The 14,012-nt window shown below is 42.8% G+C and overlaps 1 protein-coding gene across 7 annotated transcripts in view; it reads right to left on the reverse strand.

Annotated features, from left to right (window-relative positions):
- The window catches only part of vps9d1 (VPS9 domain containing 1), an 87,103-nt gene extending 73,735 nt beyond the window's left edge, over nucleotides 1–13,368 (reverse strand). For 4 of the 7 annotated variants that reach the window (XM_047386938.1, XM_047386945.1, XM_047386974.1 and 1 more), the window contains exons 1-6: nucleotides 13,266–13,358; nucleotides 9,752–9,812; nucleotides 9,211–9,396; nucleotides 8,869–9,034; nucleotides 6,994–7,105; nucleotides 3,447–3,515 (exon numbers count right to left, since the gene is read on the reverse strand). In XM_047386938.1, the coding sequence (XP_047242894.1) occupies nucleotides 3,447–3,515; nucleotides 6,994–7,105; nucleotides 8,869–9,034; nucleotides 9,211–9,396; nucleotides 9,752–9,812; nucleotides 13,266–13,358 (687 nt within the window). Of the gene's footprint in view, nucleotides 1–3,446; nucleotides 3,516–6,993; nucleotides 7,106–8,868; nucleotides 9,035–9,210; nucleotides 9,397–9,751; nucleotides 9,813–11,383; nucleotides 11,627–13,265 lie in introns of those variants that run through there. The other 3 variants (XM_047386930.1, XM_047386954.1, XM_047386958.1) reach the window with 3 other exon arrangements.
- Between the last annotated feature and the right edge of the window lie 644 nt (nucleotides 13,369–14,012).

Genomic DNA, 14,012 nt, shown 5'->3' on the forward strand with positions numbered 1-14,012 from the left:
CTTTCTTCAGCACCTCAGCAGTGATGTGGCTGAGATCATAATAAATATTATATGTAGCCTGATGCAATATGTGCAATCTGTAAGAGTAATATTTATATAACAGGAGATCAATGAATTGGCTGGCAGCTGGTCTACTCTAAGTTTGGTCAAACAGCGTGAACAGTTACCCAGAAGATGGAAGGTTTCTTCTCTTTTAAAAACAGGTTTCCACACCTGTTATTAGTTGCTTCATTTCTAAAGCATCAGGTCTGTCTTCAAAAACCAGCAGAACAACAAAATAATACTGTGACCTTTTGACAACTTCTTTACCCTAACCCTTACAAATCAAATTTGAGCCCTTAAATTACTTCAAAGCACTTTAATATTCTTTATATGGCTTTATTTAGGAGAGAGACTCTCTGAGGTTGGGGTTCAAATAATACCGAATGACAGCTAAAATGCACAGTGTATTTTTTATTTCTTTTCATTAAAACTGAACCCTTTTCCCTCAAACACCATATTGGCAATAAAACGTTCAACGATGCAGCAAACTTTTGTCCCCCAGTTCTGAGGTCTGAAGCCTAAGCATCCGGGGAACCAAATGTTTTTAAAGGACTGTAACAGTTAGAAACTCATGTGTTCAAACTTTGTTTCAATCCAATAATAAAGCGCAACAACCTTGGAAATGAAGACTGAACGTCAAAGGTCAAAGTGTTGAATCAAACAGAAAATGAACACATAACAAAATGATCCTGATTTAAATCCCTACCAGTCATAGGAATGAAAATGTATTCTTTTTGGAAAAAATGGAATATAGTTAAATAAACATTGAAATTGAACTAGAAACCTGCAAGCAGCTTTGAAGGCCCTCGCACCCCTCAACGCAACTCGGGCTGTTGAGCGACCGCAGGAGCCTGGCATAGCCTCCTACACGTCACATACGATGACACCACGTCATTTCAACACTTTGAGCAACATGTCATATGATCTTCGGTCAGGCAGAGTTTCGGTCTGGCAAAAAGCATTCAAAATTTGGATTAAATCGGACCTTCCAGATGGAAGCTGCACTCGCTTGTTTGTTTGTGGGTGGGGCTAAAACGACATCATCAATTGACTGTGTCATCATGTCCATCATTAAGTCATGATCATGTATACTACATTTCAAGTGGATCCGATGATGTATGAGGGAGATATAGCCCTTGAAGTGTCCTAGGGGGCGCTGTTGATCCAAATTTAAATGTAATCCAATAGAGCTGTTTAGTGGGTGAGAAAGATCAAGCATATTCAGTTTGGAGTGAATCGGACCTTCCATATGGAAGCTACAGTCATGTGTTTATTAGTGGGCGGGGCTAGAGTGATGTAATGTATTGACTGTGTCAACATGTCCAGCATTGATACATGATGATGTACAGTAAGTTTGAAGTGGATCCGATCGGGCATGAGGGAGCTAGAGCACTTGAAGTGTCATAGGGGGCGCCGTTGAGCCAAATTCATATGTAATGTTATAGAGCTGTTTAGGGGCTGACAAGGATCAATATTGAGTTTGGAGTAAATCGGACCCTGCATGTGTAATTTAGAGGCAAACGTATCGCCATGGCGTCACATCAGATTTCGCCACGCCGCCACGGCCACACCCTCCAGCCAAACCTGTCAGTACTGGAGATGAAGTTAGACCATCGTGTTATCTGTCATTGGAGACAGTTTCATGTTGATTAGTTGAAGGAGATCAAATATGGCCCACACTAAGTGAAACATGACACTTCCTGTTCTGAGGGGGCGGGGCTTCGATGATGTAAGCATCTGATCAGTGAATATTGTTCAGGGCCAGAGGCCGATCAATCCCAGAAGGTTTCATGTCTCTGTGACTTTCTTTGTAGAAACTATAAGAGTTTTGTGTTTCATGGCGAGAAGTCAGATTTTGAGGCATAGCCACGCCCACATACTTTCATGTAGCAAAAAGCTTTTGATAACTTTTGATCCCCAGTGCCTTAAGACTATACTGATTGATTTCGATTTCTGTAAGTCAAAAGCTGTAGGAGGAGTTCGCTCAGATTCGACGTGTGTAAATGAGACAAAATGGCGGCTTTGATCCAAAATGGCCGACTTCCTGTGGGGTTTGGACAATGGGTCCAAGAGACTTTTTTGTAGGTCCTGAGAAGTTACATAAGTGTACTGAATTTCATACACCTGGGACACAGCATGGCTTGGGGCTGGTTGTTTTAGTGTTCCTAGAGGGCGCTGTTGAGCAATTAGGCCATGGCCACCAATTATTTCACTGGAAATCTTTAGGGGGCTGGACCAGTATCAATCCTATTGAGTTTGGTGGCGATCGGCTTAGAAATGTGGAAATGACAGGCAAACGTAAGGCCATGGCGTGACGTCTGTCATCGCCATGCCGCCATGGCCACACCCTCCCGCCTAAAGTCTCTGTGTTCCAAACCAACTTAGACCATCTTGTTATCTGTCGCTAGGGACAGTTTCGTGTTGATTTTGATAACTTTAGATCCCCCATCCCTTCTGTGCAAACTGACCAAATTTCAACGTGATCAATCAAAATCTCTAGGAGGAGTTCGATCAAATACGGAGGCTATAAACAGCAAAAATGGGTTGAAAATCCAAACTTCAATCCAAGATGGCCGACTTCCTGTTTCTTGTAGGACGTGGGTGCAAGAGAGTTTTAGGTAGTTCTTGGGGAGTTCTACAAGTGTTCCAAATTTCATAACTGTACGATAAACTAAGGTCAATGCGGAGGCTTTTTTGAAAATTTCAGGGGGGCGCTGTTGAGCCATTTCTATTGCGACTTTCGTGAAACCCTTAAAATACGTAAATTTTCACCACGACTGATAGCCCCGCCAAATTTGCAGACTTTATGAATATGTTAAAGCCGCGAAAAAGGCGATTCATTTCTTGCCTGAATAATAATAATAATAATAATAATAATAATAAACTTTCGAATTACAATAGGCCTTCGCAGCTGCTTTGCTGCTCGGGCCTAATTATGTTGTATCTGATCAGCTGAGCAAAGTCCACCAAGAGAAACCTGGATGATTTATTAGCGCTTAAACTACATCCTTTATTTATTTCAGGGGGTTTACATTAATTAGATATGAAAACGACTGAAACAGGCTGAAAACGTTTGTCTTTCACTTTAATAGAATGTGAATTTGTTTCCTTCACTGTTAATGAGTTTTTTTCCTCATAATGAATCAAATTAGCACAAAACCTTTATAGCCGTTGTTTAACGTCAAATGTGACTGAAAACTATTTATCTGACAAAAGAAACGGATCCCTGATTTATGGGATCCTGTGGGATGAAAAAGCTCCAGATCTCCGACAGATCTGGTGGGAACCACAAACAAAGTCGCCTAGTTAAAGTATCGAGCAGAAAGAAGTCAACCGTTGCTGGTTTTTAGTGATCCAGTCCGTTTGGACTTAAGCAGCTAACAAGTCAGCTAACATCTCTTTACCTTCACAAACGCCTTCAGTTTCTTCCAGTACGGCCGGAGCTCCTCTTCGGGCCGAAACATTTTCCTTATCTAAATGGAAAACATTACTTCACTTCAGAGTCTCCAAGAAAACGTGGAAAATTAAAGCAATCATCTAAAGACTGAGGGGAAGAAAGTGCGTGGAGCCGCGGTTCGACTAAAGTTCGCCTCACCGTTTTTTTCCTCTCACCTTGAGGACGTTTTTCAGTCATGAGACGAAGGAGGAGAAGAGAAACTCTGCCAGGTCGTTTGGACTTTATCTAGAGTTAAGTAAACCCAGAGTCCAAGATAAAAACATTAAAGTTTCATCATTTCCAACGCTGACGCGGCACCGGAACAACCAGAGTTTCAAAATAAAACCCGCTGCTGATGGTTCAGAGACCGCCTGGACCTCACTCCTTCAGATTTAAACTTCATAAAGTTCCGAGAAGACTGGGTTGGACCGACTGTTTAAATGGAGGACTGTCTGCTCATACACAGCAGGATCCAAGAACTGGTTCTGATAACCTGAAAACAACCTGCTGTTAAATGAACCCTGTGAGCAGGTCATCTGCTGGGAAGATCCTGGAAAAGGCTGCTTCTTTACCTCAGAAACTAGTTCAACTTCTGATACTTCCTAACAGAAATATTCATGATTTTATTTCCAGTTTAGTGGAGAGTAATACCAAAACCGAAAATAAATACACATCCTGGGATGTTAGAAAGGAGACTCTGACCTCAGATCCAGGAGGAGCAGTGCTGCTTTCCTCCTTAGATCTTTATCCCATACAGAAGAGCTGAGGGAGTCATCGAGGTCCGGTTGTCCAGTCCATATGAGTTTTTTATGGATCTGGCGAAGGCCTGTGTCCCTGGAGGCATTTGTGGTGCCGCTGTGGAAATACAGGGATGCTTTTAAAGGGCTATCTGGTCCTTTTCTCAGCAAAGCAGGAGCTGTATCCACATTCTCAGAACAAAGTGCTAACTGGACTCCATCAGGTCTGCTCTTTGTCTCCCACCCTATCTGTGGTGTCCATGGACAGGAATCAAGGAACAGGGGGGTCTGCAGTAATGAGGGCGTTGATCTAGTCTGTCGTAGTGAAGAAGAAGATGAGCCAAAATCCAAAGGTCCCAATTTACCTGTCCTGAGATACGGATCATGACAGAAAAAACAAGATCCTGGATCCAAGCAGCTGAAGTGAGCTCCCTCTGTAAGTTGGCTGAACCTAGCTTTAGAGATAGGTAGACTAGCTCTATCATCTAGGGGGAGCATGAGTAGAGCTGTTGCTTCTTCACACTGAAAGTAGTCAATTGACTGTAGGCAGTTCTGGTATGTGATCAGGGTGCCTTCTTGATGCCTCTCTTTGGACCCCAGGACAGACCCAGAACCTGGTTGAGGTACTATAGATCCCTTCTGCCTTGGCAACACCCTGACTTCCCCCAGAATGAGCAGGAGAGTAGTGCTTGGACCTGTGACCTCAGGATGGACTGGTGGACGAACGGACGGATGGACTGCAAACAGTTAAGGTCTTTAAGGAAAGATCAGATGATTTTAAGAATCAGATTAGTGAGTCCTCTGTGATGTTTCAGCCATTATAGTCCTGCTTGTCTAGTAGCTATTTCACAAAACTGACAAAATCCTGGGTGGAAACCAGAAAGCTGGAATGACCCAAATGGGATCAGAAATGTCAGTCATTTTCTACCGCTTATTCCATAGTGGGTCACGGGGGAGCTGGTGTCTATCTCCAGCAGTCTATGGGCGAGAGGCAGGGTACACCCTGGACAGGTCGCCAGTCCATCGCAGGGCAACACACAAACAACTATGCACACACTCATTCATCAGAAATGTCAATTCATTAATAAAATCTTCCTGCCCTTTTAACCTTTTCACATTTTGTCCTGTTTCAACCACAGACTTCAATATGTTTTATTAAGACTTTTTGTTTGAGACCAAAACAAAGTGGTCCATCACTGTAAAGTGGAAGAAAATGATCCATGGTTTTCAACAAAATTTTATAAATAAAGACCTGAAAAGACACCTTCATGACGACTACTAAATCGAGACACGTGACGTCGCCCGGTACGGCGGAGCTGGGGTCCCACCCATGGAGCCAGGCCTGGGGTCGGGACTCGTCTGAGAGTGCCTGGTGGCTGGGTTGCTCCTTGCAGGACCCAACCGGGCCAAGCCCGAACGAGAGACGCGAGGCCATCCCCCAATGGGCCCACCACCTGCGGAGACTGGTGAGGGACCGGTGCAAAGAGGATTGGGGCGCAGACAAAGCTGGAGACCTCAGCGGCCCGATCCCTGGATGCTTAGGCTGGCTCTAGGGACGTGGAATGTCACCTCTGGATGTCTTCCTCAGTAGGTGTTCCAGGCACGTCCCACCGGGAGGAGGCCCCCGACACGCTGGAGGGACTATGTCTCTCGGCTGGCCTGGGAACGCCTTGGGCTCCCCCCTGGAGGAGGTGTCTGGGGAGAGGGACGTCTGGGTGTCTCTGCTGAATCTGCTGCCCCCGCGACCTGGTCCCGGATAAAGGGGAAGACGACGAGTACGAGTACGATCTGAAAAGGTTGGTGTGCATCTGGATTCAGCCCCTTTACTCCCAAAACCCTTCAAGATATGCAGCCATCAAAAATCACCAAATTTACAACTAGAGTCAGAAGCCAGAAGAAGTCCTAGAACAAAGATGGATTACATTCTAAATAAACCTTTATTTGATTTGAGAATGTACAATCATTCATGTATTTCAAAGCATTTCCATGGTAAAGTTCACAGCGGTACAAAGACATTACAGGACTGAGGACAGACAGACCTGCAGTGTCCGGGTGCTAGTTGCTCCAACATTTCCTGCTAATATGGCTTAAGGCTTGAAACAGTTCAGTAATTCTGGTCATTTTTTGTATTTAAACAATTTTTCAATCATTCAGAACTAGAGGCTACAGGCAGGTCAGTCTAGTACCCCTGGGAGTCACTTTGCAAACCTTTGTAATCTGTGCAAAATGCAGCTATGCAGTGCACATCTTGTTAAAAGATACACACAGGCACCCCTGAAGTCCAAATGACCTTTAACGAGGTTAGGCATAAATACCATTGATATCATATAACCGTCTTCTAATATGATTTAAAATTCAGAATCTTCTGACAACAACCCATATTTACAGGGTTAAAGGATCAGAGCCCAGAGAAACCTCCACTGCCTCAATTTCATCTTTTATTGCTCAACTTTAGTTTCCAAAGCAACATAGTGCTGATGTTATTCTTTATCCAGGGTCCTCTATGGAATCAGGGACCAGGGGTGTCTGGACTTGGGCTCTTGTTTCCTCCAGATTGTCAGATTTAGGGTCTGAGGAACATTTGAACAGCCTGCACTACCCATCGCTAATTTTTGAGATGCCGCACAATACCACCAGTCAGATGCAGCACGACTACATCTGGTGGTATTTTATTAGGTTAAATAGTCCTACAGAGGCTTGTGGTAGACATGTTGTTTAGTTATTAAGTCATAAAAACTATTTTTCCCTATTTTCTTCACACAAACACACCAAACTTACCAAAGAAGTCTTCTGGTAGGCTTGACCAGGAGTGAGCCTGGCCACACGGGCTTCAAAAGTGGCTTTCAGCTTCTGGTTCAAACGTGATGCCTCCTCAACTGGTGTGAGCTCCCTGCAGCACAGGCAGGATAAACAGCAAACCATCTGCAAATTACTCAGAGGGAAGCTGCTTGCTTTAGGGTTGCTGCTCAGGGTCTATTTTGGTTTATAGATGGTGATCCAGGGCGTTCCCCTCTAATACCTGAACCCCATTGTGGTGTATTTTAGCTAACGATCTGTTCAGTCGTGTTTTTTATTGACGAATCTCTGAACATTTTAGCAAATAGAGGTATTTGTTGGACCTTCTACTGGCCTTCTAAAGCTCTATTATAGAAGGAAAACAGTTTGGATCTTAATCGGTGCATTTTAAATGAGTCCAGTCCAAATAGTTAGACCGGGGAGCCACATTTAAAAGCTTACCCAGCAGATAGGCAGCACCTTGCAAAAGTATTTACCCACTTACAACCTTTTCACACTCTTCACCTAGAAACCTCCATCTACTTTATTTGAGAATTTGTCATTTTATGTAAATGTGAAGTGAAGGAGAAAAATAAGACATAATATTTCATATTGTTTTTTAAAATAACACTGAAAGGTGTGGCATGCATGCATATTCAGCCCATTTTATTTTGATACCCCTAAATATTTCCAGTGTAGACAACAGCCTTCAGAAGTCTCCTAAGATATAATCAGAGTCTATCTAGTGTAATTCAATCTGAGTCTAACTGCAGATGTTCTGGCCTCATAGGTTCTTTGGAGAACATTAGAGAACAACCAGCATCATGAAGACTAAGGACTACAGCAGACAGGTCAAGGAGAACATTCTGGAGTACCCAAGCTTTGAACATCTCCCAGAGCTCTGCTCAATCCATCATCTGAACATGGAGAAAGGATGGACCAACTGCAGACCCACCAAGACATGTAGGTCCACCTAAACTGACAGGCTGGACAAGGAGAGCATTTATCAGAAAAGCAGAAACGAGGTCCATGGTAACTCTGAAGGAGCTCCAGAGATCCACGGCTCAGCCAGGGAGAATCTGTCCACAGGACAGCTGTTAGTCATGCACTGCATAAATCTGACTTTTATGAAAGAGTGGTGAGAAGAAAGACACATGTTGTGTTTGCAGCAAACATGTGGAAGAAGACACCGTGCTCAGATGAGACCAGATCTGAACATGTTCTTGATATAAAATACAACATGAGAAGAAAAATGTACACATTAAATAACCATGAATGGTCTACAAGAGTGATGGGGCATCACTTATATCCCCATTCAATCTGTGTTGGTGTGGGCTGTGGTAAAATGTGAGCTGTCCAGCTTCTTTTTCACCTGGCAGTAGAAACAGTCATCCTCACAGAACCCTATACTACAAGACACATTTCTATGGGACCCCCTCAATAAAGCCATCCATTGTCAGCTCCCCTCCAAAGCCCTGTGCATCTTGGACAGAAGTGGTGGTCCATGGTTGTCGACCCACTTCCTCTCCTCTCCTGAATCTTTCAAACTGCTTCTCTGTGCTTGCTGATGAAAAGGCAGATCAGCCAGTTAATAGTTTAAATTTGCTGAAAGAGTGAGTGTGTCAGGACTCCACTTGAGCCCTTGCCCCAACTTGTTGCTATTCCTAACTCTGCCAACGCCGCCCTGTAGTTTTGGGGGGTTCATTTAACAACCTTGTGCTTCTTTTTATAAACTTGAGTTGGGAAATCACGTTGTTTCATGGTTTTCAGTCTTTGTCCTAAAAGTCTGCAGAGATAAAACTCTGCACTGGTGAAGTCATTTTAACATGTTTGTCATTTCAGAGAATCATATCAGCACTCTCAGAAAGCAGTCCTTACTTTTTGCACAAGTCTGGGGAGGCCACAGTTTGTAATCTCTGGAAAACATCAGGAGGAGGAAAAGGGGAGAGTTCTCCGCCACCATCTGACAAAACTCTGCGGTGACCAGACTTGGTTGGGCTGTCTGCTCTGTGCGGCACATCAATATGACTATCGGCAGCAGAGGCTGTTGGGAGAAGATGTGTCATGCAGAGACAGCAAAAGATAAATGTCTTTGAAGGGAAACTCGCATGACAAACAAACAACAGGTGGATTTCATTTGTATCTTCTGTAACCAGGTTGAAGTGACTGATTGCTGTGTTTATAACAGAGATGCCTCTGACTGGAGGGGAATTAACTCACCAGTGTGTACAGCTGCAAGGCAGACCTCAGTCTGAACAGGCTCTGATTGGTCCACTAAGGAAGAAGAATAGGGGGAGGTGGGGAGGTCAGCAGGGTCAGAGTGCTTTCCTAAAAAGGACTTGGCTCGCTCCAGACACTGCTCAGCTAGCCTCAACATCCGCTCCACTTCCACCATCTCCTTCTTCTCTGAAGCCAGACACAGAGACAACATTTTATTTTTATTTTGTCTCTAACCCTAACCCTTATTTAGGAAACACAAGTTGGCTCAATAATCTTGGACAGTATTACTACAGGTCCATTTTAGTACATTAGAATGTCATTAAATCTGTTTGAGCAGATTAGATGTCCAGAATCACTCAAGACTGCTGCAAAGCTTCACAGAAAAGGCCCAAGTGCTGAAATTACATTACATTCTAACCTGGCTGTTATGCCCACTGGACAGGAAAACGTAAAGGTCATATCCTACATAAGTTCCACTAAATCAATATCTAAAATCATTTATTTGACATGCAGTCAAAAACAGATTTTATTTGAGGCTCACCTTGTTGCAAAAGAACATGTGATATGTAGTTGATAGTTCGCAGGTATTCAAAGTAGGCTTCCTGCCAGGAGACAACAGAGTCTACAGTCAGTCAGAAACAGATTTTTATCCGATGCATATACAATAAATCCAATCATACAGGTCAAGTAAAGTACCTTCATTCCAATTGATCCTAGTTATCAAACAGTTCAATCAGATTCAGTTATTTATTCAAATTGGATAAAAAGTTTTTCTATCTAAGGAAACCCAGCAGATTGCATCCAGTCAGTGACTTGCAGCATTCACTCCTCCTGGATGAGCATGTAGAGACAGTGGACAGTCACTGGGGTTGACTTTGCAGCAATCCCTCATACTGAGCATGCATGTAGCGACAGTGGAGAGGAAAAACTCCCTTTTAACAGGAAGAAACCTCCAGCAGAACCAGAACCAGGCTCAGTGTGAGCGGCTATCTGCCACGACCGACTGGGGGTTTGAGAGAACAGAGCAGAGACGGAAAAGACTAAATAAATAAAGATCTAACCATATCAAATGGTCTCTTTTTCTGAGAAGTTAAACTCATGGTTTAGCTAAAAAAAAAAAACTACTTTAGGTAAATCTTCTGGACTCACAGCAGAACTCAGCCTAACTAGAGCACATTTTTGGACTCGCTTGTTAACTAGTAAGAGGAGTAAAAGCCTTACTAGACGACTGGTAAACACTTTGAGCTCAACGAGTTAACTAGAGTGCATTTAAGGCACACTAGTTAACTAGTTGACATTTTTCAGATGCATTACTTCATTAGTGTAGCTGAACTGGGTTCAACTATCAACCTATTGATAATTTCAGGCTCAACTAGTTCTCAGGTGGGCTAAATATAGTGCAACTAGTCACCCAGTGCTCATTTTTGAGCCGTACCGGGATGCCTTTTAAGCAAACTAGTTAACTAGTTGATATGTTTAAGATGCACTAAAAATGCTTTGACTAACTAACTTGTTCCCATTTTAGTGTCAGCTTGCTGACTATTTCAATGTTTAAACGTCATTTGCTGACTAATGCTCACATTTAGGAATCACTAGTAAACTAATTGAGATGTTGGGAGTTTAATGCCTACTAGTTAAGTAGTAATTCATGGTCGTTGACCGCGGTGAAGTTAGTTTGAAGCTGGATGTTGGATATTCAAGCTCCGCGGAGTTAGCGGCATCTAGCTCACGGTTGATCCGATTCAGGCAGTCAGATTTCGGCTAGCTGCTCTCTGACGCGCGGTGGTTCACTTAGTCTTAGTCACTTGGTCAATAAGTTTCCGAACCAAAGACTCTTGGGAAATAAAAATAAATAAATTCCTTGTCTTGTGACCAACTGAAGCAAAGCTAATGGTAAATCATACTACTAGATTACATCAATGAGGCACTCTTTTTTATTCAATTTTAAGCATTTTTATATTTGTTATACATTTCTTTCATTACAAATCATGTTTTCTTTTCCAATAGTTTTTAGGTCACGTGACCCAGTGGTACAGAACTACTGTTAAATAATTTTATTAGACTGAATAAATGAGACATTTCTTTTTATCCGATTTAATTGCATTTTATATATTTTTTTCCAACATTATTTATTTCTAACATTATTGGACACACTTCACACTTTGCACCTTACTTGCATTTCCATCCTTTCTTTGCCATCTTTGTCATTTTCTGTGCTGTTTGTGATGGCTCCAGGCACTGGGCCTGGAGCCATCACAAACAGTCGTCACACTGGATCTGTTAATATCTGTTAATAGATGCTGATGGCTGTGAGCAGGAAGGATCTCCTGTAGCGCTCCGTCTTACAACAGATCTGAAGAAGCCTCTGACTGAAGACACTCTGTTGTTGTAGGACAGTCTCATGAAGAGGATGCTCAGGGTTCTCCATAATGTTCTTCATTTTATGAAGAATCCTTCTTTCCACAATGATCTCTAGAGGTTCCAGAGGAATCTCCAGAACAGAACCAGCCTTCTTTATCAGTTTGTTGAGGTGTACAGAGTGAAAAGGAATGGTGAGAGTACCGTCCCCTGTGGTGCTCCTGTGCTGCTGACTACCTGGTTAGACTCACAACCCTTCAGTCCCACAAACTGTGGTCTGTTTGTCAGGTAGTCTTTGATCCAGGAGATTGTTGAGGCCTCCACCTGAGTCTTCTGGAGTTTCTGACAAAGCAAATCAGGCTGAATTGTATTAAATGTTCTGGAGAAATCAAAGAACATGATCCTCACAGTGCTGCTGGCTTTGTCCAGATGACAGTGGGTTTGTTGAAGCAGGTGTTTGATGGCATCTTCAACTCCAACTCCACAGCGATAAGCAAACTGAAGGAGGTCCTGATAGTTTATTGTTTGCTTACTCAGGTGGACCAACAGGAGTCTCTCTAGGACCTTCATGATGTGAGATGTCAGGACAACAGGTCTATAGTCATTGAGGACTGATGGGTGAGTTTTCTTTGGTACCAGAACAAGACAGGAGGTCTTCCACACAACCGGAACCTTCTTCTGGTCCAGGCTAAGATTGAAGAGGTGCTGCAGAATCCCACAGAGCTGCTCTGCACAGACCTTCAGGACTCTAGGACTGACATGATCTGGACCTGCAGCCTTATTCCGATTCAGTCTCTCCAGTTGCATCTTCACTTGACTTCTTGAGACACACAGGTGGAAGGGGGAAGCAAAGGTATCATCAGCATCTTCTGATATGGTTGAAGGCAAACATGTAGAAGCAGAAGGTTCTAGGACTGAGGTGGAAGATAAAAAATTTGAGATGTGACAGGAAAGCTGTGGGTCAAAGGAAGGTGGGATGTGTAAAAATATAAAAATGCTTAAAATGGAACAAAATGGGTGTGCCTCATCTATCCAGACTAGAACAATTTCAGACAGATTTTGTGTGAATTGGTCACATGACCTGGAAGCTATTGAAGAAAAATTGTAATATAAAAAATTCATAAAAAATAGAAAATGCATTTCAATTCAAAATAAATTAGAGTGCCACATCTTTCTCGTCTAATATGATGATTTGACAGGAATTTTGTGTCACTGGGTTACAAGACATGAAAGTTATTAATTTTTGTTTCTCCAGAGTGTTTGGTTCGGACATTTATCGACGGTCCCTAAACGAACCACCGTGTGTTGGAGGGGCGACACAGCAGAGAGCAGTTACCCGGAATCAACCTGCTTTTGTCGGCCGAAACAGGAGGCTGACGCCGCTGAATCCGCGGAGCTTGAATATCCATCTTCAAACTAACTTCACCGCGGTTAGTCGTTGACTATTCACCCTGGTACCAACCACCACGCTACGTTCAACGTCACCTAAATCTCCTTTTCTCCCCTCTCTTTCTCACACACACGTTTATTCTGGTTTATGTCGGGTTTTTAACAGACTCCCGGTAAGTGTGTTTATTTGAGTTACTGGTAATGACAGTATCCGCCCCCTTTGTTTGTTTACATTCCCCCACATCGTCACTTCCTGTCGGCTTTAGACGGAGCTTTTATCATCACTGTCCTTGTGAGCAGCTGTGTACCTTGTGTCGGTTTCCTCCCTCCAGCTGGATCGCTTCTTTAGCCATCTTCATGGCGCTCTGAAGATGCGTCAGTCCGCTGTCAGCAGCAGCCATGGTCGTCTTCTTCTTCTTGGGTTTTATTGGTAGTTGGCAAACAATTTGGTGCATTACCGCCATCTACCGGTAAGGAGTGTGAATCAGGACTAGCAAGCCCAAAAAGACTACTATTCTTTTTACTAACCTAGTTATCATCAAATAACAAAAAATAACCTTCTAGCTCACACCATAAGGACCCTTTGTCGTGTAACATTTTTCCTGTTCAAGACTGATTATTAATTATGTTAATTATGTTAATTATGTTATGTTATGTTCTTTCTTTCTGTAATTTGCTACAGTTAGACTTCTTCTATTATTTCCATCTGTCTCATGTGTCCCTATTATGTGTAATGTTGAATTAAGACCAAGTGTCCCAGCTGTAGTCTAGTTATCCTTTCCTGTATTCTGTTTCTTTCAGCACTTCTAATTTTGAATTCTATAAAACCATCTTCCTTTTCCCATTTTCACCTAATTTTCTTCTTATTAAAATTCAATTCAATTCAAAAATACTTTATTAATCCCAAAGGGAAATTAAATGTTGTTGTAGCTCATATTATGAAGGTTTCCTCAAAGAGCTGTTGTAGATGCTGATGGCTGTGGGCAGGAAGGATCTCCTGTAGCGCTCCGTCTTACAGCAGATCTGAAGAAGCCTCTGACTGAAGACACTCTGTT

This window comes from Girardinichthys multiradiatus, chromosome 2 (genome assembly GCF_021462225.1).
Source record: "Girardinichthys multiradiatus isolate DD_20200921_A chromosome 2, DD_fGirMul_XY1, whole genome shotgun sequence".
In the NCBI taxonomy this organism is placed as follows: Eukaryota; Metazoa; Chordata; class Actinopteri; order Cyprinodontiformes; family Goodeidae; genus Girardinichthys; species Girardinichthys multiradiatus.